This window comes from Stegodyphus dumicola, chromosome 2 (assembly GCF_044657685.1).
Source record: "Stegodyphus dumicola isolate Sdum_Otavi_A_Nest chromosome 2, ASM4465768v1".
Taxonomy (NCBI): domain Eukaryota; kingdom Metazoa; phylum Arthropoda; class Arachnida; order Araneae; family Eresidae; genus Stegodyphus; species Stegodyphus dumicola.
Genome location: NC_140769.1, coordinates 1748792 through 1776423, shown reverse-complemented (window position 1 = coordinate 1776423; position 27632 = coordinate 1748792). Strand labels below are relative to the sequence as shown.

At 33.2% G+C, this 27632-nt stretch overlaps 2 protein-coding genes across 4 annotated transcripts in view; both read left to right on the top strand.

Annotated features, from left to right (window-relative positions):
• LOC118189917 (uncharacterized) overlaps positions 1–10396 on the top strand; it is a 55211-nt gene extending 44815 nt beyond the window's left edge. For 2 of the 3 annotated variants that reach the window (XM_085810390.1, XM_085810388.1), the window contains 3 exons: positions 856–1056; positions 9035–9082; positions 9899–10396. In XM_085810390.1, the coding sequence (XP_085666516.1) occupies positions 856–1056; positions 9035–9082; positions 9899–10212 (563 nt within the window). In that variant the 3' untranslated portion in view covers positions 10213–10396. The remainder of the gene's footprint in view (positions 1–855; positions 1057–9034; positions 9083–9898) is intronic. The other variant, XM_085810389.1, reaches the window with a different exon arrangement.
• A 5620-nt stretch (positions 10397–16016) lies between these two features.
• Positions 16017–27151, top strand: LOC118189920 (peroxiredoxin-2-like). Its single transcript, XM_085810387.1, is given in 6 exon segments — positions 16017–16176; positions 16433–16565; positions 16695–16811; positions 19702–19824; positions 25816–25870; positions 25872–27151. Coding segments are annotated over 5 exon segments (561 nt in total). The 5' UTR covers positions 16017–16176; positions 16433–16434; the 3' UTR covers positions 26007–27151.
• Positions 27152–27632: the final 481 nt, after the last annotated feature.

Here is a 27632-nt window from a genome sequence, read left to right as displayed (position 1 = left end):
TCGAGAGAGACATTTTAAGGGAAATTGGCTCTTACGCATATACTTTACACGAAAACTTTAATGCAGACAACTCGTATACTGAGATTCGAACTAGAACTGCACGATATGATTTGGAATTGGTTCAAAGAATCGATACTGAATGAATGAACAGTTGATTCCGGAAAACCAAGTGGTGGCTCTTTTAAGAGCCGTTTGCATTGGGGTTTATCAGACCTAAGGAGTCTGTTCCATGTGTCGACTAGCTCCGCTATGCATGAAATACAGATTTTTCAGCTGAGGAAAGCTTGTTTTTTCGACGCCATGGAGCAATAACGGGTGTGCCAGATGTCAACATTGGCTGGCTCAGATAAACCCCAGTGTGAATAGCCCTTTTCAGTTCACGGACAGCTTCTTTTGGAAGCGTATCCCGAAATAAGTATGTGCTATTCGTTTACTTTACTGAGCGAGCGAACGCCCGATTCGAAAGAAAAAAAACAGCGAAACTTTTTCTGGAAGAGTGCGAGAGAAAGTTCGATCACCGTTTTAAGGCAGAGTTTTTGATTTTATTTTATTCAAAATGTGAAATATTGTTTTAGTATTTTTATATTTTTCTATCATTGTCAAAATAAAAAATTTTAAAAATATTGGAATAACAAAGATCTTATGGAATTATCTTAAGAATCCTTAAGAAAGTTCAATAAGTTATTTTTAAACTAAAGTTCTTCTTTAGTTGATTTTTAATTTGGTTTTAATAAACTATTATCTTAGTATCCATTATGATCCAAAATTTATTTAATTATCCACTAAATAGGGATACTGAAATATTTATCTCCCTTGTCCAAAGTGAAACCTTTAAATAAAAATACTGTCTTCCAGAATGGACTAGGAACCGTGGGCGTGGTGCAACTTACATCCATTGGGGTAAACAGAATTGCATTGAAGTAGCAGATAAGATGTCAGACGGCATAGTTGTAGGCCCACAGAAGAATGGAGGAGGCTCTAATTTTATATGCTTGTCGAAACTTCCCAAGACTGGGACTTCGTCACCTGACCAGAATAATGCTGCCATCCTTCAAAGTAATTTTGTAATTTTATCCATGCATTTAACTGATATTACATACCATACATACGTGAGTGGTCTCAAACTCAAATTGCGAGCATGCATGATATACCGTTTCACCAGACAAAATATTATACTAATAACAAAATATTTCGAATAAACATAAATGTCGCTCTAAGTATTTTTTAAAACATGCATAAACAATAATAAAAACACACACGAAAAAAAAAGTCAAATTTATATTTATTTTTAGACTAAAACCTAAACTTTGGTAACTGAAAGACAGGGTTGTTTGTTGGTTACTCTTTGCACTTCAAATATATTGGCAGTTAAATTCAGAGTGGCATTTATTCCAAATAATTCTAACATGTTTAATTAATCATTAAATAAATTACTTTATTAATTAAGGTGTAAACTACTTTACAACTAAAAAAATCTGATGTGTACACCACAGGACTTCCTAATACAGAATATTAAATTATACGCTCTTTTCCCGTGTTGAATTAACACTACTTCGTCGGTAAGACATAAACCCCAATAGAATAAATGCACTCTTTAAAATTCACTATATTTAGTTACACCATTGCAAGGCATTTTTAAAATTTCATAAAAATTATTCTTTTGATAAGCAGTAATTGGTAAGTAAAATGATGAAAAGCACAATTTGCAGTACATTGAAACGTTTCACAAGAGTAAAAACTATTTACACACAAAGTCTACCTCCTTTAGCAAAGTCCATAGCGCTTTGTAATTTGATAAGTAAAACTATAAGTAAAGAAAATGAGGTAAAAGCTTGGTTAAATAAGAAAAAAAAACGAAAATATATACATTACCACCGACTATTATGGTGAATAGTGCGGGGCCTCTTGTGGCGTTGTTCATTTGCGAAGTCATAATTTCCTAGTTTTTTTATGATATTCTTAGAGTCCCTGTCACATTTCATAAAAAAAGTTATGAGAAGCTTTTAGAATTTTAGAATCCGTGGGTTTAATTTCTAAGTCATTGTGAAAAATATTATAACTCAGAATGCACAACATTTATATCATTTCAAGAATTATCTAATCGTTGCCACATGTTCTATTCAAATACTATAATAAATCTAGAACGATGTATAAAAGAAATTAAGCAAACAAAACAAAAAAAGAAACAGTTTTTCACAGACTATTCTGTATTTCTCATTCAATTAATTCAGTTCTCACTTCGCGTCAAGGCAAAAATACATAAAAACTCAAAATATCTGTATTAAAAATTACGAAGTAAATCTTAAACACTTATTTCCTCAAAAAATTTCCAGAAAGGATTAAACATGATTTAATTCGCAATAATAAATGAAGGTATTATCTTTGTTGTTGCGAATCTTAGTCTCTCTAGATTGGTAATAAATTAGCTATTCTGCTGTTTCAAATGTAAACAAATATGTCCCTCATGTTATTTAAAAATTAGGCTTAACCGCACTTAAACAGCTTTTAAATTGTTGATAATTCTACAAATATTGCTTGCAGATTTCCTAAAAGCATAAAAACCTTAACCGGAAGATAAGAGCAACATAATTCAATCATTTTTAAAGTGAAAATTTCACAATTTACAAACACATGAGTAAAGAAACTGAGATCACTGAGCCGGATAATAGAGTGGATGTATATACAGTGTAGGCTGTATCCATTAATTAAAAGTAAACTTTCTGAATGAGATTTTAATAATAAGATCTATAATCTATTCGTTATAAAATTACATGAAATATTTTTTAAATACAGAGAAACTTTATTTTTAAGAAATTAATAATCAAAAAATGATAAACATTTTATTTCACAAAAGTCTTCGTACACTGAAATAATTTTTGATAAAATCAAAATTAGAATTATCGTTTGCCGCTTTTTTTTTTTTTTTTTAATTTTTGCGTTGTAGTGGCTTTTAAAAAATCGTGTGCTTTAATTTTTTATTGTTTACTTCATAATATTCTATTTATTATTGAAAAATGCGTCGCAGTCGTAAAGAAATTAAAACCAGCATTCGAAAATTGATAACTTTACACCAATAGTAGTGGTAAATCAATTTGAAATATCGATAAATTAGTTAATTTATCCCATTTTACAGTGCAGTATGTGATAAAACGCGTTAAAGAAGAAAATCGGATTGAAAACAAGGTAAGAAAAGGTCGACCGAGAAAGTTAACTAAACGTGATGAGAGATTTATTATTAGAAAATTTGTGAAAAACCCACGTAGTGCTGTAAAAGTTTCTGCAGAATTTAATGCAAAGTTTTCTACTTCAATTTCGCCATAAACAGTTCGACGAGTTCTCAGAGAAGCTGGATTTCATGGGCGTTCTGCCCGTAAAAAAATTTTTGTTAGTGAGAAAAAGAGAAAACTTATTCTTTCATTCGCAAAATCAATGATAAATACACCCGAAAAGTACTGGAATAATGTCCTATTTGCTGACGAAAGCAAATTTAAAATTTTTGGTTCCGATTGTCGAATAACTGTATGGAGAAGAAAAAATGAGGAACTTCATTCTAAGAACTTAGTTGGAACAGTTAAGCATGGCGGTGGAGGTGTTCTTGTGTGTGTGGGGGGGGGGATATGACAGCATCAGGACTAGGTAATTTGGTATTTATTAATGGCATAATGAACCATTCTCTTTATTTAAATATTTTAAGAAACAATTTAAAATTATCAGACCAAAATTTGGGTATTGGAAAGAACTCTAATCATAATAACGATCCTAAGTATACGGCTCTCAACGTTCGCCTGTAGTGTCTATAATTGTCCACAGGTTTTGAAAATACTACCTCAGTCGCCAGATTTAAACGCCATAGAACACATTTGGAAAGAGCTGAGGGTTAGAGTACGAAAACACGACATCAAAACGAAAAGCGAATTCAAATCAGCCATGATGGAAGAATGGATGAACATTGATACAGAAATTACAAAAAAAAAAAAAAAAAAAAAAAAAAAAAAAAACTAGTAAAATCTATTCCCAGACGTTTAAAAAGCTGTTGTGGATGCTAAAGTATATCCTACTAATATTAATTTAAACAAAAAAAATGAAAATATTTACTAATATGTCAAGATTTTTTCTGAAGTGTACGAAGACTTTTCTCAGATAAAATGTTTGTCATTTTTTTTATTATTAATTTCTTAAAAATAAAGTTTCGCTATATTTAAAAATGTTTCGTGTAATTTTGTTACAATAGATTATAGATCTTGTTATTAAAATCTCATTCAGAAAGTTTACTTTTAATTAATGGATAGAGCCCTATTTCAATGAAAATCATAAGTGTACGAACACTTTTGGGAGCTACTGTATATGAATAAATTTATATACGTTTGTTGCGGCCGATTGCAACCAAAATACGAGCTGCACATCTACATGATAGCAGTCCTATATACAAAATTTCAACGTTCTGAGGCTATTCGTTTTGGAGTTATGCGAGATACATACGTAAGTACGTACAGACAAGACGAAAAATTCTCTTCAGAATTCATTTTAAAGCAGTTTTATAATTCTTTTGGAGGAAAAGAGTCTTTTATTCTGTACTTACGTACAGATTTCGAGCAAAAACATCGTTAAATTGCATTCGATAGCGGTCAAAACAGATATTTTCGTTGAAATATGCTGCCTGAAACTTTTCGAGATTACAATACTTCCTTTTTACTTCGTACAAGGAAGTAAAAATAAAACGCCAAATACAATTAAAACAATAACAAAAATTTTTTAGCAATTAAATTTAGAGTTTTTACACAAAAACAAAGAATTCGGCCAGCAGGCAACAAGGCAGATTTTTTGGTGCACAAAAATGAAAGTTTAATTTTGGTCCCACTCGGTAAAAAGACACTGAAGGTGCAGAAACTGAATTCACTATTCAAATAACTTTCAAATGTAAACAAATATGTTGCTATGGTAAACAAAACTTAAGCTTAGCCGCACTTAAACAGCTTTTAAATTATTGATAATTCTACAACTATTGTATGCAGATTAACAAAAGGCATAAATACCTTAACCGAAAGATAAGAACAACGTAATTCAGTCATTCTTAAAGCAAAAAGAATGCGCAAATTTACCAACACTTAAGAATAAAAAAATGAGCTCACGAAGCAGAATAACAGAGTAGGTGTATATATATATATATTATACATATACTTTTGGTGCGGTAGATTGCAACCAAAACGGGAGGTGCACAACTACATATTATAGCAGTCCTATATATCTCATCTGAATCCATTTTAAATCAGTTTTTTAATTTGTTTGCGAAAAAGGAGGCCTTTATTCTGTCCGTACGTACAGATATCAGGCAAAAACGTCGTTAAATAGCATTCGATAGGGGTCAAAATAGATATTTCCTTTGAAACACGGTACCCGGAATTTTCTGTAAGTACAGTACTTCCTTTACTTGGTATAAGGAAGTCCTGTAAATAAAATTGTAACATTATTTACATATAAATGCTCGTCATTTATATGTTTCTTTATTTTTTACTATAGCTTGCCACATGAGGGGCGTTTCTGTTCTGATTGTTTGAGAGAACGTTTGCTAGAAATTATATTCATCGCGGATCGCAAATGCTCATCGGTCAATAAATAGTGTTATTTTCTTACTAATTTGCAACTGTTAAAAAAACTCTCTGCATATAAATGTATTTTTAAACAAAGGGATTATTCTTAGTAAAAAAATTCGTAACTGAGCTTGTTTATTTTTTGTCAAGTAAGAATTTTTATTCGTACTTGTGATATAAGTCTTATTGAGGGACCGGTAGATATAGATTTTTTTAACTTTTGTTAACAAAACCTATATCTCCCATCTCTTAATAAAATTGATATTGCATTACAAATTAATTAGTTCCATTCAGAGATTTTCTGATGCGTTATTCATGTTCCTCTTTAATGGGAATGAAAAGAATGCAAACTCGAACTTCAAAAAATTAAAATCTTGAAATCTTTGCAGCATGTTATTTGCAAAAAATGCATAATTGAAATGTATTTGAGGGCCGCATAAAACTGCCAGTTTGAGACCACTGTCTTAAATTCATTTGTTTTAGAAAAGAAAATCTAATTTTATTTGTTTATTTAGCTTGCTGATACTGAAACATTCACTGATATTTTCATAGTACTTAAAGTTGCTAAATTTTGGCGCAGGCCATCGATATTATTAGTACACTTTGCCATCAACTGTGCAGTCACAGCAATGCAAAAATTTTAATAATAGCCCTCGATCTACTTAATTTTAGTTATGTATTAGATAAAAGCTCTAGAATAAAGGACTTTGCAAAGAGGAAATTACAATTGTCTCATGAACGCTTCTCTTTGCATTAGCAAGCCAAGAGGAAAAGGGCTTTATTTAAAGCTTGAAATGTAAATAAAATTAACTGCTTGTTGTCAACGGAAATCTGTTAATTATATATATATATATATGGTGCACACTGTTTACTTTACAGCAATGTGAAAAAAATCCATTATTGTGAGTACCATTTAAAGTCATTAATAATTTCTACATTTATGTTAAATTTTCAAGTTAAATCAATATATTTTACCTAACTTTGGACGATGTGGATTCTTGTTAGCTACACCATCGTATACCGAAAGAGGCAAAAGAAAAAAAAAATAGTATGTGCTATGTGGAGTAGACGCACTTAGCTGATCAAAGCTTAACGATGTTCAACAATGGCTTTTACCCTAAACATTGTGTGCAGTGAAGTTTTTCCTTAATTTCATGAGTTCATTTATATTGTTCGTTTATTCATTGTTGCGCAAAGTTACTATTTTGTGAAATAAAACCCTCAAATAATGACGGTATGCCATTTTATCATTTCCTAATGTAAACGGAGAAAGGCAGAATTCTTTAATCCAGAGTTGTTGGTTCATCATTCCGGTAGATCGCTACGTGTCTAGGTTGAAATGTCACCATTGTTCAATTGTTGTATAACCCAGTGTTTGCGAGAAAACAACAAAGTCGGATAAGAGCGAGTGGTAGCTTGAAATGAACTTCTTCCCAGGCTAATTATTGGATTACAAAATGGCAAATAAAGATTGGATGAATTTAGGTATCGCATACTAAATTCAGGAGGCTGAGTAATCGAAGACTATTGCAGGATATTGAGGTACAATTAATTAAGAATTACCAAAGACATTGCTAATTATTAATTAATTACCACTGTCGGCGACAGCGATTTCATTGAACCACTATTTCAAAGGTATCATGCTGTACATCGAGGCGACAGTCAAAGCTTAAATGGATGATTATCCTTGTAGAGTTACTCACTTTTATTCTGCTAAATTAAATATTGAGGAACCTAATTAAGTGTTAAGCGAATTAGCGCTTAGTTCAAAATAACAGGAATCATAAACTCAAGAAGGATTACTTACCCTTTATTTCAATCAAAATAAGATGAACAGTCGGTCCCTTTCTTCGGGCTTACAACAAACCTCCACTCGGGCTTTAACTCAAAAATAAGAAATAAGAACTAGATATATCTAACTAAGAGATTTAGTCAAAGCTAACAATTCTAACGTAGTTGGCCCGTAATCTAAACTAGCCGGCGAACTATCAAAAGGCACGTAATATATGGCCGAACGTAATAGCAGTTCGAGAGACTTAGCCCAAAGGCAAACGCGCGGTAGTCGGGATTCCTAGCTGTCTGTCTCTCTCTCGAAGTAAGTTGAACTTGCCTATAATTACTATCTCTTATTCATGTGAATTCAACGCGATTCTAAAAATTCATTCTGGTAGCGAGTTTTAAGTTAAGGAAGGAGTGATAGGAAAAATTAACTAAATTAAAATAACTATTTGAAAATTAAAATATATCTTACATTCCTCTTTAACGATAAGCTTACCTTCTGACTGTAAAGCAGTAATAGAGAATTAATCTAAAAAGAACTAAACAAAAACAGTTACTACGTTTTCGTGGAACAACATTGTACCGGTCTGCTTGTGAAATAATGCTGTGGGAGGCATAATGCATGGTAGGTGGACTCTTCTAGTCTTCGTTCCTGGTACATTCAGTACTTAGTGTTATGCTGATTGGTCAGTGTTATACTGATTGGTCAGTGTTATGCTGATTGGTCGGGAAGCCATTTTACGTGCCTAAGTGTTTTCAGCGGGGAAAACATTTTTTCAGATAAGTGTTAATGACGTCTTTAATAGCATACGAAGACGTCTAAGTGCATATAGTTCCACACCTATTGGTCATATTCCATGCTGAATAAATCGAAATGATGATCCGTATATTGTGTTTCCAATTTTCAATCTGCATATGTTTGACATATTTATATATCTTGTAAATTTCAAATTTCTACGATCTTTCCTTCTTGGTGGTTGCCATTTAAATATTGAGTAGTGTATTTTATGCAAACATGCTGTGCTCAAGATGTTTACCTTTTTACCAGGCGTTTAAAAATAGATACAAACTGTTCGTTGTCCAAAGAATCTTCTTCCAGAATTTCATCAGTTAATAAAGCTCTGTAATTTTGTAGCACGTGTTTCTGTAATTTTGGTAACCGATTAAGCACTATTGGCTTAAGGAGCCGAAGTAAAGCATAAGGCGCCGAATGCAGAGATCCTTGCGCTGAAAAATCAAATTTGCTCAGTACACTAGAAAACACTTTTTGGGATTAGTTTATTTTCTCCGTGAATTTATTTTTATTTTTTATCTTTACTTTAATTCTTGCTATGAATATATTTCTTTTTATCCTAACGTTTTTGATGGCATTCTTACAGAATGCACAGATGTAAGTAGTTTAATTCATTCTTCACAACTGCCACAGTTTTACCAAATGATATAATCTCCCCTTACATATACACTCATTGACCGTATACTTGTTAGGAATTGTTCAGGAATGATCGAAAACATATGTCATTTAGCCCCTAACGAGGACGTTGCCTGCATGCAGCACATTCAAGCTTCAGTCGTTGAGCGTGCGGGTGACTGAATCCTTTCCTCTGCAACGTGTTTATTGTAAATTGCTTTGGTGTGTTTATTTGTCTACTATCGTTTTTCTCTTTCAGCTGAAGACTATACGCTGTATCAGTTGCCATTTCTTTCCATTTTGACAGGTAATATTCACCATAGCATTTTTATTTACATTCTAAATAAGTCTCTGTATTCAAAATCACGCCAAACTGAAGTACCCCATCCCAGCCAGAGGGCTTCAATACATTTCACAAAAAGCGTACCAGGCTTGGTTTGGTCATTAATGACCCTTTACATTTTGTTCTTTTCAGTTGTATTTTTAACTCTGCTCAGTAGTACGTAACCTTTTTCCTTGTCTCGTTCCAGTTCCATACATCATAGCTCGTGGCGCAATCAAGTTTCGGCTCCTTAATTTTGGCGCATATCTCCACATGACTGTTTTTCCCCTCAAAGGAATAGCAGAAAAGTATTCACCCGGGAATATCTTATAAAAATGCAAAAACTCAATGATCAGCTACTAAGGCAAAAAATATTCCCTCCTACAGCGCAACTACGCTAAGTCTGGCATTGCGATTTCAAGAGAAAAGGGACCTTTCTTTACATTCTGTCATGTTTTAAAAGCATGAAAATTTCAAATTTATGCTGAGTCAGGGATCATTCGCTTTCCACTATCTGAATAGAAATTTCAAACTATATCGTATATGTCTACATAAAGCATTACATCTCACTCTCTCAAACAGATCAAACAGCAAACAGCTGAGGTAAGAAATGAATTTTAAATAGTATTTCTTGTACTTAATTGTAAGGTTGCATGAAACGTTCCTCCGAAGATGGCTTCTTGGCCATAATTTTTTATTAAACCTTATGAAATCTTAATCTATATTTTACGGGCATATTTATCACTATTGTAAAAGATTTTTTTTAAAAAAATGAAACTTAAGAATCCGTTTCATCCCCAGATACTTCTTTTGAGTTTCCCAAGGAGCAGAGATCTCGCTTCTATTGTTCCACTTGTCGACTGGGAGCAAGAGGAACAGTGCAGACATTCGTTGGAACATCTGTGTGTCCCAATGACTGGGAACTGATATACGAAGGAATACTTATGAGTGGATCTCAGGACAGCATCTCGACAATTTTTATTTGCTTAGACAAGGATCCTGTCATCGACAGGGATACAACGTCCTCCAGTCCGTTAGTTCCAGACTGGGCAACGAGCACAGATGATCAAGCCAAAAAGAAACTGCTATTCTCTTGCGTGGTTTGCACTAAATGAGAAAAAAGATGTTGAAGAATTTTAGAAATTACCACCTTTGTATTTCAGATCAACAAAATTATATTTCTGTTGTAAGAGCATCCTTTTTTTACTTGCTGAAATTCCTCGTTATTGAAACTGAATTGTTAGATTCTGTTTAGTGAAATGCATATTTTGCAAGTATTAAATTCGTTTATAAAACATACTTAAAGCTTCGTTTCTGTTTAATGTGATATGTGCAACTTTTCCCCCTAAAATATATAAGGGGATATTAGTAAAGATTTGCAAGGGCTTCATGATGATAGATGCATAAAATAATAGTGTAAAAATATCCACTTACACATTGACTTAAAAGTGAATTGCGAGCATCGCATTTATTACCCAGGATGAAAACAAACACCGTCAAATAATGCTAGATATTAAGAGCTGAAGCAAAATCAACTAACTTAGAGCAGATCAAAGAAAACTATGTTGGCTTAGCAATATATAGTGGTAAAATCAATATGCACAGATATTCCATTCCAGTGTCCAGAATTCAATTCAAAATGCAATCATGAATAGCTTAATCTTAACGTCTGCTGCTTTTTATTACCATTTAGTTATTAATTAAGTGATGTGGTGGATTCATTCGCCCCGTACAAAAGAGATGGCTTCTTAATGTTTGAGACCAAAATGCACTTTTGTCCTGCTTATTTCAGTCATCAAGCCTCGGTTCAATAAGTTTTCACTTCGGGTCTTGGCACTAGCGGATCTACAAAGGCACTAGCAGATCTTTATTGGTGCTATCTATCGGCTAACATTGCTATAATAAATCCAAAACAGCATTCTCCTGCAAAAATTGGTTACAATTGCCAAATATAAATGTCACTACGAAATTAATACGTAAATGAAGTCCAATGCCGGCAACAATATATCACTGGGATTGAATTAGAAATCCACTGTTCGTTTCGAATTTTAGGTGAGAAACAATACCAATACTAAGACAAGTAGAGACGGAGGGTGGGGACACCTGGTGACTACCGTAGGTAAAACAGATATTCTCCTTTCGCCTTCCACTTATCCAAAAGTACCAATTCTCTGAAGTCGAAGAAAACTACCTGAGGAGTTTCTTGTAAATTTAACAACACTGACTACGTGACCAGACAGGGTCATAGAGACAATGTGACTTGTGATAGAACATGATTTCATAAATACAAAAAAATACAATATATAAAAAAAAGATCAATAGAATTACAAATCCACATACGCTACACCTACGACTATAAGGTACCTACGCTACGTGAGGGTGCCAGGTGAGACCTCTGTCCCAAATGAAACCGAGGTGCTTCACCTGTTCTATGATTTGACATTCTTGGCCATTTAGCGAGGAGCATGGCTTCCTCTTTGGATTTGTGCTCTTCTTGAGGATCAGCGGAGCTTTCGACTCGGAGTTTGAGATGAGTCTGATAGTGCTGCACTTTTTTGCGAAGATATTGCAGATCTCTTTGCCGCTAGCCTCAAGTTCAGCCCGCGTGCTCTTCATAATGATAAATACAGCGGGATCTGAAAATGAAACAGAATAGAATTGAAAGCAAGACTCCCCAGGTCAGGGCACGAGCGTGACCTTGTAGGCATCATCGGACCTCTGGCTTAGTAATTATTCCACTGTTTGTGAATTCTAGTAGTTGCCTTTCTCTGAGATAGCTGCAGAGGGTTTTTTTTTTTAATTTAAATTTACATCATAGACTCTTCAATTTTACCGTTTTCACAAATGATTTCATACCTACACAAAATTGCTTATATACTGTTGCGTGCGTACGGGTTCGTTAGGAATTGAATGCACAAGTCCGATGAAAAATGAGTAAGATTTATTATTATCACAAATAAATAAAACAAAATACTGAAATTTTCTCAGATATTCGTACAGTATTACAATATCTCACAGTAGTTATCTTTTAACTACTCAAACGTTCAACAGAACTTAATTCAAAACAGCTAAAGAAAGCTAATCCGAGAATTCGCTACAGTGAACAAGAGCAGTTTTCTAAACAAACTCTTAAAACAACAACAAACTAACTAAATAACAACTACGAATTGAGAGGTTTTCATGCCGCTTATATAACCTTTTTAAATGCCTGAGAATTTTCTAGCACTTTCTCGAAATCAAAAAGAGATATTTATTTATTTATTAAAGGTTAAATGCACGTTTTCTTGCATGTTTAATTTTTCCGGCTTAGCTTTTTCATAATATTCGTCACGCGCTGCACTGCACGGGGAATAAAACAATTTAATTTATAATTCAACTAACATTGGCTATTTAAATACGAAATCCGTAACAATATCTTTCAATCGGTAGCATGAAATTCTAGTAATTTCAACTACTCGAGATTTCTGGAAAGCAAAAGAGTAGAACTATGGTTACAGTTAACATATTAGTCAATTACATTTATTTAATTTAAATAAAAATTACAAGATATCTATTTATAAATGTACGTGCTCCGGTATTTTTAATTTTCCGCCGTAGCTTTCTTTTAAAATATGTCTCTGTTGCATTGGGCGGGAAAAATAAAACAACTTTAATTACAATTCTACTAAAAATATCTAAACACAAAATTCGTAACATTCTTATTCCCTCCCCAAGAACTGTACCTCCCAGGTAGTACAATCCCTTGACAGGAAGGTATACTTATAACTAAAGCATCAATGCAATAATTAACATTACAATACAATAACTAACAACATAAACAATAGTTGCAATAAATAACTTAAAATAAATCAAATAAAAATCAATAAATGAGGGCATAAATTTACAAATTTAGAAACAAAAAGCACCATGGTCTTATACTATTTACATAATATATGCAACGTACTAAGGCCATGGTAAGGAGCTAGTCTGTCGTAATGAACGACTTTGGTCTTAGAATTCGATGACTTACGGATCCGAACCACGATGGTGTTCAGCCTGCTTAGGACTATGTAAGGACCATTCCAAGGTGACTGCAGTTTAAGACAGACTCTTTCCTGTCGAGTAGGATTCTACAACCACACCTTGTCTCCTTCGTTGAATCGATGTCCAGTAGCTCTCGTGTCGTATCGTGTCTTCATCTTCTCCTTCGCCAAGTTCACTAGCTCTCGTGCAAAATTGTGCATCACTTCAAACGGGGCCTAAAGATCTTAGATATACTTCTCAGACGATCAAGTTGCATCTAGAGGGCGATAGCAAGGCAGACGAAGATCACGACTGAAGAGCATCTGAGATGAGGAATATATCGTAAACATATCGTAAACAGATATCGTAAAAAATATGATATCGTAAACAGCACTACGATAACCCAGAAAAATAGAGGTAACTTCTTGTCCTAGCCCTGTTGGTTTCTGGAAACCACTAACGATAGGTTATTAACAATAATTCGATAAACCTCCCTACCATGTAGTCTGATTGATGACTTAAAAGCGCCGTTTGGATATTGTCAATGCCGGGTAACTTGCAGAGTTCTTTTATTAAATACGAGGTAAAATTTCTCCCTTGATCGGAATGTAACTGAAGAGGCACTCCGAACTTGAAAATTCAATGCCGGGGGACCTCTGCTACTGTGACAGTTTCTTGATCAGAAATAGGATACGCTTCAGGCAACTTTGTGAAGTAATCAATGACAACAAGGATGTAATTGTTGCCATCACCTATTCGTGGCAGAGGTCCCAAGATGTGAAAGGCGACACGTTCAAAATTTGCACGTACATTTTAAAGTTGCAGCTTGCCTCTGCTGCCTTTCTTTGGTCCTTTCCAGCCTTCAAAGGCATCATCAGTTATCGCTCCAGGTCTGCGATATTTTGTGGTTCCCGAATCTGGCAGCCTACCATGTCCCAAACATGCTCGATTGGTGAAAGGTCTGGTGGCCTTGCTGGCCAAGGAAGAGTATTAACTGCAAGGAGACAGTCCAGAGATATGCGAGTGGTATGTGGCCTGGCATTATGTTGTTGGAAAATGGACCCAGGGGGACGTACCATGAAGGGTAATGCAACCGGCCGCAGGGTGATATCAACATATCGTTGAGCTGTTGAAGATGACAAAAGATGACCTGCTGTCATAAGAAATAACGCGCCAGACCAGCACACCTGGGGTTATGACTGTAAATCTTTGTAAAACAAAGGCTGGCCCCGTCCTCTCCAGACACGAATGCGGTGGTCATCTGCTTCAAGAGTGAAGCGGGATTCATCGCTGAACACTGTACGATACCAGTCGGACGGCAGCCATGATGATCGGCTGCGACACCACTCTAAACTACTCCGCCGATGTTGTGGGGTCAAAGGCAAAAGTCTTAAAAGCCTCTGTGAGCGTAACCTGGAGGTCCCTGGAGCTGCATCATCCGCCATACTTTTTTTCGTTTTCCAAACTCAAAACTGTGATCAAAGGAACACGCTTCGTGGATGTCGAAGACATCAAGAAGAACGTGACGTTGACATTAAAGAGCCTTTCGAAAGAGGACTTTAAACGTTGTTTCCACAACTTATACAGCCGAGAACAGAACTGTATTACTGCAGATGAGGATTACTTCGAAACATATTAAAAGATTATGTTTTTCACATTATCTCTTCTGATGTTTTTAGAGCAGTCCTGGAAATTAATAGCCACACCTTGTATATACATAGCGCTAGGATAACATAAATCTCAGCGATGGATAGTGTACACGGACTCGTAAAAACAGAAGGCAAAAGTTCTCTTTTTGCAGTCACGTAGAGATGAGATTCTTATCGCGCATACGCGAGGAGGAGAACTGGAGGCATTGAAGAAATGTGGGGGGAGGAAGGTAGCCCCACATACTAAATGTTAACAATAACATAAAACACACAATAAAGTAGATTTATAATAAAAAAAATCTCGCGCAGTAATGTTATAAACCTGACATTTCAACTCAGTTAAAATATAATTTTAATTTTCTTCAAATCAGAAACATAACTATCTTTTGTTTCTACAAGGAGGCCTACCCAATATTACGTCATAAAAAGGCGAGTCAATTTAAGACAAGTAAACAGCAGCTTAATTTATGCGGCGTCTTCTAGAACTGAGCTGAAATTAAACCACTTCTTCAAAGAATTAGTTTCTACATTTAAAATAATGTCTATCTTTCTAAATCCTAGAATCTCAAAGCAGTAATACGATTCTCAAAGATATTACGACAAAAAGTAAGGATTAGTTGAAGCAAAGTTGTTTGTTTATCTTTGCTGACACAAAAATGTGAAATCTGCGTACGGAAGTAACTTAAAATAGCAATACAGAAACATTTCAGTTTTTCCTGCTTTCTCTACGTCTTAAAATGTCTTAATCAGAATGCGCAGAACAATATTATACTGTTTTCGTTAAAGTAGGGATAACAACAATGAAAAAGGAGGGTAAAAGCAGCAGTGGTTTGTTTTAATCAAATAAGAGCAAATATTCTTAAATAATAATAAAAAAAAAAACTTTCTTGGTAATTCTTTCATTATTATTTGTTGGTGGTTTGGTTTCATTATGATATTAGCTAAAAACCTGTATTTATAATGTATCTATAATTCCGCAAACATTCGACCAATTTTCTCAGATTGCTTTCGCACGTTCTTAAAGTTGGAAATTCTTTTTTGTAACTTGTTCAGTTGAGAGATCGTCAGTACTGTATATAACATGTGAAAATTCTTTCATTGCAAATATTTCTGAACATATCCCTATAAGGCAAAGTTTTCATTTCATCAATTGTTTTACCATAATTCTTCGAATTCGTAATTTGCTTGTGTTAAATATTCTAATAGGGCTAAAAAGCCTAAAATCATTTATTTTATATACCATTCTTCTAGGTAATTCAACCAATTACCTAGAAGTCACGTGTCAACCAGTTGTTTGTCGGTTTTATATAATATCCGGCGGAAAAACCGGTGTTACTACTTCTCATTCCTTTGTTGCGTGCGTTCCAGTTAGCTTCGCGTACTCGTTAAAAGTAGTTACTTATATCATCAAATATTTCATCTGAATAAGTAAGTTTTTCTTAATACTTTGCTGTACTACTATTTTAATTTTGCAACATATATATTTAGTTAGAATTTAAATGTTAAGTGAATTGCTTTCTTGTGGAAGACCGGCCGGCGACTAGGAATTTTTAACCTGCTGGAAGTAGTATAGCGAAATTTACCATTAGAATGCAACGAATTGCTTTTGTTTAAATAATTCTTTAATTTGTGTATTGAATCTTTTTAATACTGTATTGCAGTAAAATAATTTTTTTTTTACTAGCTATGGCTCCCGATCTGACTAAACCTGCACCAAATTTCGAAGGAACTGCTGTCGTCAACGGAGCTTTTAAAACCTTAAAATTGCAAGATTACAAGGGCAAATATGTTGTTTTATTTTTCTATCCTTTGGATTTGTAAGTATCAAGAATGAAATTTCATTTTAGGCTTTGTCTTAATTAGTTATTTAACATAATTCCAACTTTTGTTTTATGCTTTGTTTTAATTAGTTGTTTAACATAATTCCAACTTTTGTCTTTTTCTAGCACATTTGTCTGCCCCACTGAGATCATCGCATTTTCAGACCGAGCAGATGAATTCCGTAAAATAAATTGTGAAGTTATTGCATGTTCAACTGATAGCCACTTTTCACATTTAGCCTGGTAAGTGTACATCGTTAATGAAAATTAATGTTGTTTTTTCTTTTAGGTGTAGTGAGAAGTTGTCTTAAAAGTTTTGAGTGCTGCTGATTTACCAGTTATGGCAATGTAAATGAAATGCATGTAAAGTCACAAGTTAATATAAATTTTAAGGGAAAAAAAATCGTGACAGTAAAATAAATCATATGGTTAGATACACTGTATGTTAGTTCTGATAAAGTCGAAATATATTTCATATTAGTCTAAAAACTATATAATGGTTATTTATTAATATATCTGTGTATTTAACTTTCTACAAGTCTGGTTAGTGCAGGGAGAGGGGAATTCTGCTCATCAAAAGTTAAGAGATCCTGTAATTATGCAAGTTTTGTTGCGAAGATTATAGTAATAGAATTTACATTATTTTTTTATGTGTACCTCACTTTTACAAAATGGGTAATTTAAGTTCATGAATTAGTTGGGCATTAACTTTTTTTTCTGAAGTCGTTCTTTAAGGAACTATGAGAAATTGGCTGGTTAAGTAATTATAAAAATATATATGTGTATATTTAACTGTGTTCATTTAAATTTTAAAGCTATAAATATCAAATTTAGTATTTAACTATCTTTTTGAATTTCTGATGAGTTAATATTTTGTCTAATTAGTTTAATGTATTAATTTCTCTAAAGGAAATTTGGGAAGTAGGTCTGATTGTAAAACTGTTTCTCTTCAAAATTTGTTAATGTAGATCTGCTCTTTGTAACTTTTTTTGATTTTCTGGGGATTGCTAATATTATCTCAGGGATTTTGAATTTTGTTACTGAAAGTTCTTTACAACAGTAGCTCTTTATTTAAATTTTAATACAGTTTATTCTTCCCTCGAAATTGTTATAGTAACTTTAGAATTGTTCTTAGCACAGAATAATTTTGCATATTTCTAATTTTATTATGTAGGAAGAAGTCATGCCATAAGTTAACTTGAAAATTCTAATATGTAAAATTAAATATAAAAAAATAACATTGAATAAAATCAGATTTGATTTTTTTTTTTTTTTTTTTTTTTTTTTTTTTTTTTCTCAAATGTTAATTAAGCCTCTCGAATAATAACATGATCAGTTATATTCCTAGAAAAAATTAATATCTAATTGGCAAGTTTGAAAATTACTTGGTACTTTTTAACTCGAGGTAATGTCCTATTACTGAATATTAACAGTTCAACTTGGATAAATGGGCTATCTGTGGAGATTTATATATATATATATAGTTTTCTACATATGATGTCGATATGAGGCAATTTTCTTCAGAAAGTTATAAGGAAATATACAAGGGCATAAGGGAAAGGCATCCATTTCCTTATACCCTTGTATATTTCCTTATTTTCAAATACCCAAACCTAAACAAATTTCAGAAAGATAATACAGCTCATGAGTCAGTGCATAATTTATAATTTTTTATCCTGTGAATCCATATTGGGAAATAATGTAATTTAAGCCCCTTTCTTTGAGTGTGAAAACTAGCTTGTTTCTTATCCCACAATAAAATTACATTGTTAAATTCAGTTTTCAGAGCATTTAAAGCTTAATATTTGCTGTATTAAATTTATTCATTCAATAGTAACCAAAGTGATGAGACAAGTAAACATTGGTAAAAGCTGTTTCCCAGGGCCTTTGGTTTTTACAGAAGCCAATGCAATGGGTGCAGTTGCACCGAATATTAGAATTTAGGAACAGCAAAATTGAGGAATAAACTAGGTAGCAGAATTTGGAATTTGCACTGGATAATAATAAACCTAGTGTTGGCTGTTTTGAAGGCATATTTGTTAAGTGTAATGGCACAGACCAGTTTTTTTAGAATGTCCTTTGTAAAAGGCATTCTTTCTGTCCAACAGGTAAAAGTAATATATTTTTTTCTGTTAACAAAAAAAATACAGTATTAATTCCTCACTTTTCTACCCCCTAATTTTATTTGAAATTCGATAGAGGAAAATTATGGTTTCTGAAAAACATGACTGTTATAAAATAAAAGTTTGAGCATAAACTACAGGTAACTCGTAATATTATTTCTTTAAAAGTACTTTCCAGTAAGAATGCATAGTAATATTGCAATATCCAAGATAACCTTCTCTCTTTCTTCTTGCTTGTAACTTAATCTTATTGAGGTCTGTGTTGCACCTTAATTCTCAAATCGTCCATAAATATAGAATGTGAAGCTGACTTCTCGAAATAAGACTTGGCAGAAAAAAATATTCTATAATCTTCTGAGACATGCAAATCTTTTAAAAGAAAATGCTACTATGTTATTGGGTTTTAAGATTGTAGTAATTCAAATGAAACCTAATCTTTAATCTCAGTTAAGAATTGGCTTTTTTTTCCCCCAACTTGCCAAACCTTGTAATCATTTTGCCTTCATACTTACAAAAGTTTCAGTGCAGTTTTACAGTTTTTCTGAATGTTTGTTTATTTATCATAAGTAAAATGAAAGTAATCGGAGGGAAAAAGGTAAAAAAATTGAATACTCCTTGATGTCGTAATAATGTAATCAGTACAACTTATTCTTTTTTGGGGGAAAAGGAGAATTTAAATTTTAAAATGCAAAATAAAAACAAAATGTTTTTGCTATATGCCAGCGGCATGCTTCAAGATAAAAATCAAGAAAAATTCCTTTATGTATTTTGTCAAATTAACATTTTATTCTTCACTAAAATGAACAGTTTTTTATACAGTTGTATTCATAAAGTAGTACCAGTTAAGTGTTTAATAAGTAACACCAATTTAAAATACATAAAAATATTTTCATTATCTAAGATCTGAAAGGTTTTCTCCCTCCCTAAATTCCTGCACATTGTGTCAAAAAGAAAAAAAAAAAAAAAAAAAAGTATGTGAAATAGTTGATAAGAGTATTTATTTTGTGTAGGATAAACACCCCTCGTAAAGACGGTGGTCTTGGCAAAATGAACATTCCTCTCTTAGCTGATAAAAATGCTAAGATATCAAAGGATTATGGTGTTTACAAAGAAGATGCCGGATTGTCATTCAGGTAAAATTTTTTGAAATACTCTTTTAATTTGAAGTTCTTATTTATATAAAATTTTGGAAGTAGTTCACCTTAAATTTTTGATCATGCAATTGAATAGTTTGGTATTTTCATGTATAATACATCCGTGTTTTCATTAAAATTGAATAATAAACTACTGCAGGGATTTAAATAATTCAGTTTGTATTTATAGATACACATAATATGGCTACAAAGTACCCTAAATTTAAAAAATAAATAGTTCATAAAACTAGAGGTATAGAATTTGTCTGTTTCTCCCAGTGTTTATGATTGCCTAGTTAGGAACTTTTGCTATACTTTATTATACTTTTGCATATTATGGATAAAGTTTGGTCTGTTGGTGGGTAAGGCCAATAATATGGTATTTTGCCCTCAATTTTCAGTTGGGGCAAACCTGGTTGAAGGCAGAAAATATCGTTTTTATTTCCATACAATGTAAATATGAGCCAGTGTTTCTTAATCATCTAGAGGTGCATCCTTTCTCTTAGGCAGAAAGCTGTTAATTTATGCTTATTTCCAATTGCTAATTTAAATATATATGTTGAATATGGGGGACTACTTTCCAGTTGTCCCCACCCCTTGAAAAGTTCATTTGTAACTGAATTGGCCTGATTATCTTTACTTCTTTTAAGTACTGTTTGTTCTGTTTATAAATAATAAAAGCATTTTATGGCAAAATAATTTACATTAACATTTTTACTGTTGTTGGTTGCTGTTTAATAAAATGACAGTTAAATAAAGTATAAATTTGCATGTACCGAAATGTGTGTGTGTATTTGTCATGTATCCTCAAAAATAGGGTACTTTAGTTGAAACCAGTGGTTTGAATAATAAAACCTCAAAATAAATGTTAAATTCATAATAAATAAATGGCTGTGCAATGTACCATTAATTTTGAAGAACTAAAAATTCTTGTGCTGTAACTATTAAGAGAAGACGGGTAAATTTCTGTATTGTCTGAATAATTAGTATATGCATAATTATCTAATTCAGAAGTCAAACAACAAAAATTAGCATTAATTTACAAAATTTTCACAGGACTAGTTTCGATGGTTTTACCGAACCATCATCTTCAGCTGCAAAACCGCAAATGAACAAGATAGGAAATAATGTCTAGATAAGATAAGAAAAAGCAAGTGGCGCCATCTGTTGGCAAAACCAGAACTAAAACATAATTTCTCTAAAAGCCGAAGGCAAATTTGGATTGGAATTAGGATCGTTAACTAGAACAAAGATTTTTATGAATGTGAAATGCCTCTAGAAAATCCAGTTCTCCAATGGAAGATGTTTTTTGAATAATTTTGGCAGCAGAAAAATTGAAATTGTGATTTTTGGACCAACAATGTTGAGCAACAGAAGACTTCTGTGTTTCCTTTTTTCTAACATATGCCTCATGTTCTTTGACGCGAAATTTTAAGGCTGTCTTAGTTTGGCCAATGTAAATTAAACCGCACTGGCAAGGAATCCTATAAATACCCCAGGAATTCATATCCGGAATGGGGTCCTTGAGTATAGAAGTTGGAATTTTATTGATGGGAGAGTAAACAACCCGAAAGTTAAATTTCTGCAAAATGTGTGCAACTTTATAGCTAATTGATGGAAAGAAGGGAATGACAACAGAATTTTTATAATTTCCTAAAATAAGAGTGTGGCTTTTAGTGTGTTGAGATGAGAATTTTTTAACTGCTTGATTAATAATGTTGGGTGAAAAGCCCCTGTCAATAGCTATTGCTTTTAAATAATTTAGTTCTTCATCAAGGGCTAGTTTGGAGGAGCAAACTTGAAGAGCACGGAAAACATAGGAATAAAATGAAGCTAACTTTTGTTTAGTCGGATGACATGATTTAAAGTGTGGTGGAAGGCAAACCGATGAAGGTTTACGGTAAACTGTAGTACTGAAGTTGGATGTGTTACGTGTGACCAGAATGTCGAGAAACGGAAGAGAATTGCAAGTCTCAAGTTCAAAAGTGAACTGAATAGCAGGATCAATAGAATTCATTGTTGAAAGAACTCTATTTAAATCATCTTTATTACCTTCAAATAGGGTAAAAGTATCGTCTACGTAGCGGAACCATGCCGGGAAGTTGCTTGAAATGATTTGCGAAGATTTGATCGGCAAATCATTTCAAGCAACTTAAAACATTCGCTTATCCCATCTGTTGCGAATTGTGCCAGATTATATGCTCTTCCCAAAATTCATAAAAGTGGTATTCCTTTCCGCCCTATTGTATCAAATTTAGGTACTGCCTCGTATCCATTAGCTAAATATTTAGTTTCTAGATTTTCCACTCTATTAGACAATAACATTTACACCATAAAAAATTCAATAGATTTTGTAAAAAAGGTTAAAAACATTTCTCCTTGTAATTTACTCATGGTTTCTTTTGATGTAAAATCATTATTCACCAATGTCCCAGTGGAGGGTGCATTAAGATGTCTAGAAACCAGACTTCGCGAATTTCATTTCTCTTGCATCGAAATTGATGAGCTAATTTCTCTCACTCAACTGTGTTTGAAACAAACACATTTTGTTTTCCAAAATAAATATTACAAGCAAACTGAGGGATTAGCCATGGGAAGCCCCCTCAGTCCCATCCTGGCTGATATCTACATGCATTATTATGAATCAAAATTGTTTGAAACTTTAAACTTCCCGGCATGGTTCCGCTACATAGACGATACTTTTACCCTGTTTGAAGGTAATAAAGATGATTTAAATAGAGTTCTTTCAACAATGAATTCTATTGATCCTGCTATTCAGTTCACTTTTGAACTTGAGACTTGCAATTCTCTTCCGTTTCTCGACATTCTGGTCACACGTAACACATCCAACTTCAGTACTACAGTTTACCGTAAACCTTCATCGGTTTGCCTTCCACCACACTTTAAATCATGTCATCCGACTAAACAAAAGTTAGCTTCATTTTATTCCTATGTTTTCCGTGCTCTTCAAGTTTGCTCCTCCAAACTAGCCCTTGATGAAGAACTAAATTATTTAAAAGCAATAGCTATTGACAGGGGCTTTTCACCCAACATTATTAATCAAGCAGTTAAAAAATTCTCATCTCAACACATTAAAAGCCACACTCTTATTTTAGGAAATTATAAAAATTCTGTTGTCATTCCCTTCTTTCCATCAATTAGCTATAAAGTTGCACACATTTTGCAGAAATTTAACTTTCGGTTTGTTTACTCTCCCATCAATAAAATTCCAACTTCTATACTCAAGGACCCCATTCCGGATATGAATTCCTGGGGTATTTATAGGATTCCTTGCCAGTGCGGTTTAATTTACATTGGCCAAACTAAGAGAGCCTTAAAATTTCGCGTCAAAGAACATGAGGCATATGTTAGAAAAAAGGAAACGCAGAAGTCTTCTGTTGCTCAACATTGTTGGTCCGAAAATAACACTTTCAATTTTTCTGCTGCCAAAATTATTCAAAAAACATCTTCCATTGGAGAACTGGATTTTCTAGAGGCATTTCACATTCATAAAAATCTTTCTGTTCTAGTTAACGATCCTAATTCCAATCCAAATTTGCCTTTGGCTTTTAGAGAAATTATGTTTTAGTTTTGGTTTCGCCAACAGATGGCGCCACTTGCTTTTTCTTATCTTATCTAAACATTATTTCCTATCTTGTTCATTTGCGGTTTTGCAGCTGAAGATGATGGTTCGGTAAAACCATCGAAACTAGTCCTGTGAAAATTTTGTAAATTAACGCTGATTTTTGTTGTTTGACTTCTGAATTAGTATTTATTCGGCGTGTTATTGTGGCATAATTATCTATTATTAATTGGATGGTAAAATCTCCATTACGCTTTGGTGTTAAATGACTAAATCTGGAAATTAAAGAACAACAGTCTTAATTTTATATAATAAAAATTATTAAATTGGTTTTATTTGATGCTAATTTATATTTCAGCATTTAGTTATTTCTTAAAGCGTTAAGGAAATGGTAAAGTACAAATTATCTCAAGTAATAAATTTTAGGTAACAGTAAATGAATAAAAATTGCTGCTTTTAAGGCAGAGGGTTAGCATGTTTGTTATTTTTCGGAGTGTTTTTACCAACCTTGGATTAAGTTTTTAAAAAAATAGCTGTTTTTCTTTTTAGTGAACTATTCGCTGTTTTACTTACAGATGCAGTTTTGTAGTGCTTTTAAGTGTCATTGTCATTCAGAAGTAGTGAAGTTTAAAAATTTTAAATATCGTAGGAATAATACAATGTACGTCCAGAAAGTAAGTTCTGTTTGGTAATAAAAGTTAATTGTGTACAGCTACAGAAAAGTTATTTATTGCACAAAATTCAACAACTTTTAAACTACTTTTCCACATAACTGCCGAAATATTGCAGGCATTTCTCATAGCGTGGCACAAGTTTTTGTAAACCTTCTTCATAGAAATTTGCCACCTGTGTCTTCAACCAGTTGGAAACAGTTTCTTTCAACTTGTCATTGTTGAAGTGTTGACCGCCAAGGAAAGACTTAAGATGTAAGAACAGATGAAAGTTGCTAGGAGCGAGGTCAGGACTGTACGGAGGATGGTCAAACACATCCCAGCCAAATCCCTGTAGGAGGTTTTTCGTCACATTTGCAGTGGGTGGTCGTGCGCTGTCGTGAAGAAAAACAACACCTTTTGACAGCAATCCTCGGCGCTTATTCTGTATTGCGCGGCGCAATTTCCGAAGTGTCTCGCGATAAGCATCTGCTCTGATTGTTTGACCACGCGGTAAGAAATCAATGAGTAAGATGCCTTTCCAGTCCCATAACGCTGTGCACATCATTTTTCGAGGTGTCAAGATTTGCTTTGGCTTAACCTTTGCTGGGGATGAATTGTGCCTCCATTTCATTGATTGCCGCTTACTTTCAGGGGTGTCGTAAGAAACCCAAGTTTCATCTCCTGTGATTATCTGTGTCAGAAATTCTTCGCCGCTTTCAGCATAACGGGTCAAAAACTGAAGTGCACTACCCATCCGTTTTGTTTTGTGTTGCTCAGTAAGAATCTTTGGTACCCAACGTGAGCAAAGTTTACGAAATTTCAGTTTTTCGGTAACAATTTCATACGTTAGTGGTCGTGAAATTTGGGGAAATTCCATAGCGAGAGCACTAATTGTAAACCTTCGGTTTTCATGGATCTTGTCATCAATCACGTGAACCAGTTCTTCTGTAACCAAAGATGTACGCCCACTTCGTTCTTCATCGTGCACATCACTACATCCGTCATTGAACTTTCGGACCCATCTTCTCACCATTGAATCACTCATCGCTTTTGGTCTGTAAACATCGCAAATTTGCCGATAAATTTCACTAGGTTTCACTTTCCTCGCATTCAGAAAACGAATCACATATCTGATTTCACAAGCGGCGGGATTTTCAATCAACACCGACATTGTAAACAAGCACAACAAAGCATACCTGACTGACAGCGATCTTCAAATGGCGCCCATTTCTTCTCCTTGATATAGAGTGTCTACTGTGCATGTGCTGAACTGTGATCGCAGAGCTGCAGCGGAAATAAATTGAAACTGAATTTACTTTCTGGACGTGCCTCGTATTTGTAATGAATGAGATACTGTTATAAATTTCTTGTTGAGAATTAATGTCCTTCCTTCTAGTCCAAAGTGTGAGCACTTGGTATTTCTATTTAATGGTTTAAGGTTTATTGTTTTTTTTTTTTTTTTTTTTTTTTTTTTTTTTGTTTGTTTGTTTGTTTCCTGTGTAGTAAATTCAGTTACTGATATTTAATCTGACTAGTTGATTCTGTACAATCAAGGAAATTAAAAGTTGAGTTTCAGTAGGAATTTTCTAAAACTTATTTCATGACATATTTTATATAAAAAAAAAATGTCGACTTTTGCTGTATTATTTTTATTGCTAAAATATTTCGGAGCTTAAAGCTGCACTAACCAAGTTAAGTATATATTTTCGTACTTTGGCTTAAAAAATTGCATTGCCTTAACTTTTTTATTTTTAGGGGGCTGTTTATCATTGATGGTGAAGGGAAATTACGACAGATAACCATTAATGATTTTACCTGTTGGCAGATCAGTAGATGAAACTTTGCGTCTTGTACAGGCTTTCCAATATACAGACAAACATGGAGAAGGTTTGTTAGAAAGATCTTTTCTATTTTTATTTATTTGTGATAGATTAATTTCTTTATAGATTAATTTCTTTTAATTAATACTACAAATTTTATACCCCCATTTTTAAGAGGTTTATATTTATAATTTAGTTTTTAATGTTAAGCAGTATGTATAATTTTTATGATATATAATATTATAATTTTTCTATTTTCGTAACTTCTTTTTTAAGCCTCTTAGAATAGTAAAACTAATATAAAGCATAATTTGCTAAAATTAAAAGTTTAGTACTGAAAGCTATTAGATTGTACTCCAGTACAAAGTCTGTAATCTGGACTCGTCAGGACTTCGGCGATTCCGGATTAGGGGTTTTTCCGGATTATAGATCATCAATTTAAATCTGGTAAGATGGCATGCAGAAATTGTAAAAATAGGAAACCGTAATTTATGAAATAAAGAGCAATTATGATCTAAAGGGTATCGAAATTTACAAAAAAAGCTAAATATTTGTTTACTTTATTAAACATTTCTTTCAATGTAAGTTCTTTAAGTTGTTTCGTTTTTTGTGCTAATACTTTCTCTTTAATTCTGTAAACAGACATAATTTCTTGTTCAGTTACAAAGTTCCATTGTTCAAGTCCTGTAATTGCTGTCTCAATACAGACTAACTTGTCAATCGAAATTTTTTCCTTTTTCAATAACCTCTCTGTCACTCTCTTCACTATCGGAAGCGTGCATGAGTAAACGCTTCATGCGCATGCGTAGCGGACGTGCATTAAACGCATTACACACATGCGTAAGTTTATGGCTTTGAGTTCCGGATAATGGATGTCCGGACTTTGTACTGTATTATGTCTTTTTCTATCAAATAAAGTCGGCAGTTCTATTATAGTACAAATACTGAATATTTACATTCTTAAATTTATTATAGTCTGTCCCTGCTGGTTGGAAACCTGGTGATGATACAATGAAGCCTGATCCCGAGGGAAGCAAAGAATACTTCAAACGTCACTAATAACATGTTTAATAATTTTTGCTGTTTGCATATAATAGAAAAATTACAATGCAGTAACATATTTTGAATGTATATTGTATAACTTGGTTATAAGATTAACTGTTAGCTCCATTAGATTTAATTTTTGTAAAGGAAGAAACTGCCATATCTACCAGGAAGCTGATATTTGTAATTTTTTGAGTTGTATGCAATAAAAATATCTGTTGCATTTATTTTGTGTGTCACTGATGAATATGAAGATGTCTCAACCACGGCTCTTTAACAGCATTTGCAAAAATAAACATTCACAGCAGCTTAACAAGAAAACTGATATATTGCTGTTGTTTAAAAATTTAGTTTTACTGTAAATACTAAAATGTTAGCTTATGGTAACATTTTGCTAGTATACCTTTTTATGGAAAATTTACTTCTGCTTCAGTAAAATAAGAGTATTGTGCCATATTTCGGAAACAAGTGAAGAATTCTTTTTTTTTTTTTTTTTTTTTTTTTTTTTTTTTTTTTTTTTATTTCCTTATCCATCTTTGAACTCCTGTTCATGACAATATACTCTCTTTGCAGCAAAGCAAGTTGGCTGATTTCAATGACCAGCCATGGTCATTATTGTTTTAATAAAACTGTTTGTTTGCAAACATGATAAATTACTGGGGTTTTAAGTAAAGTATCCTGCATTACCTAACATATTCTTCTAATGTT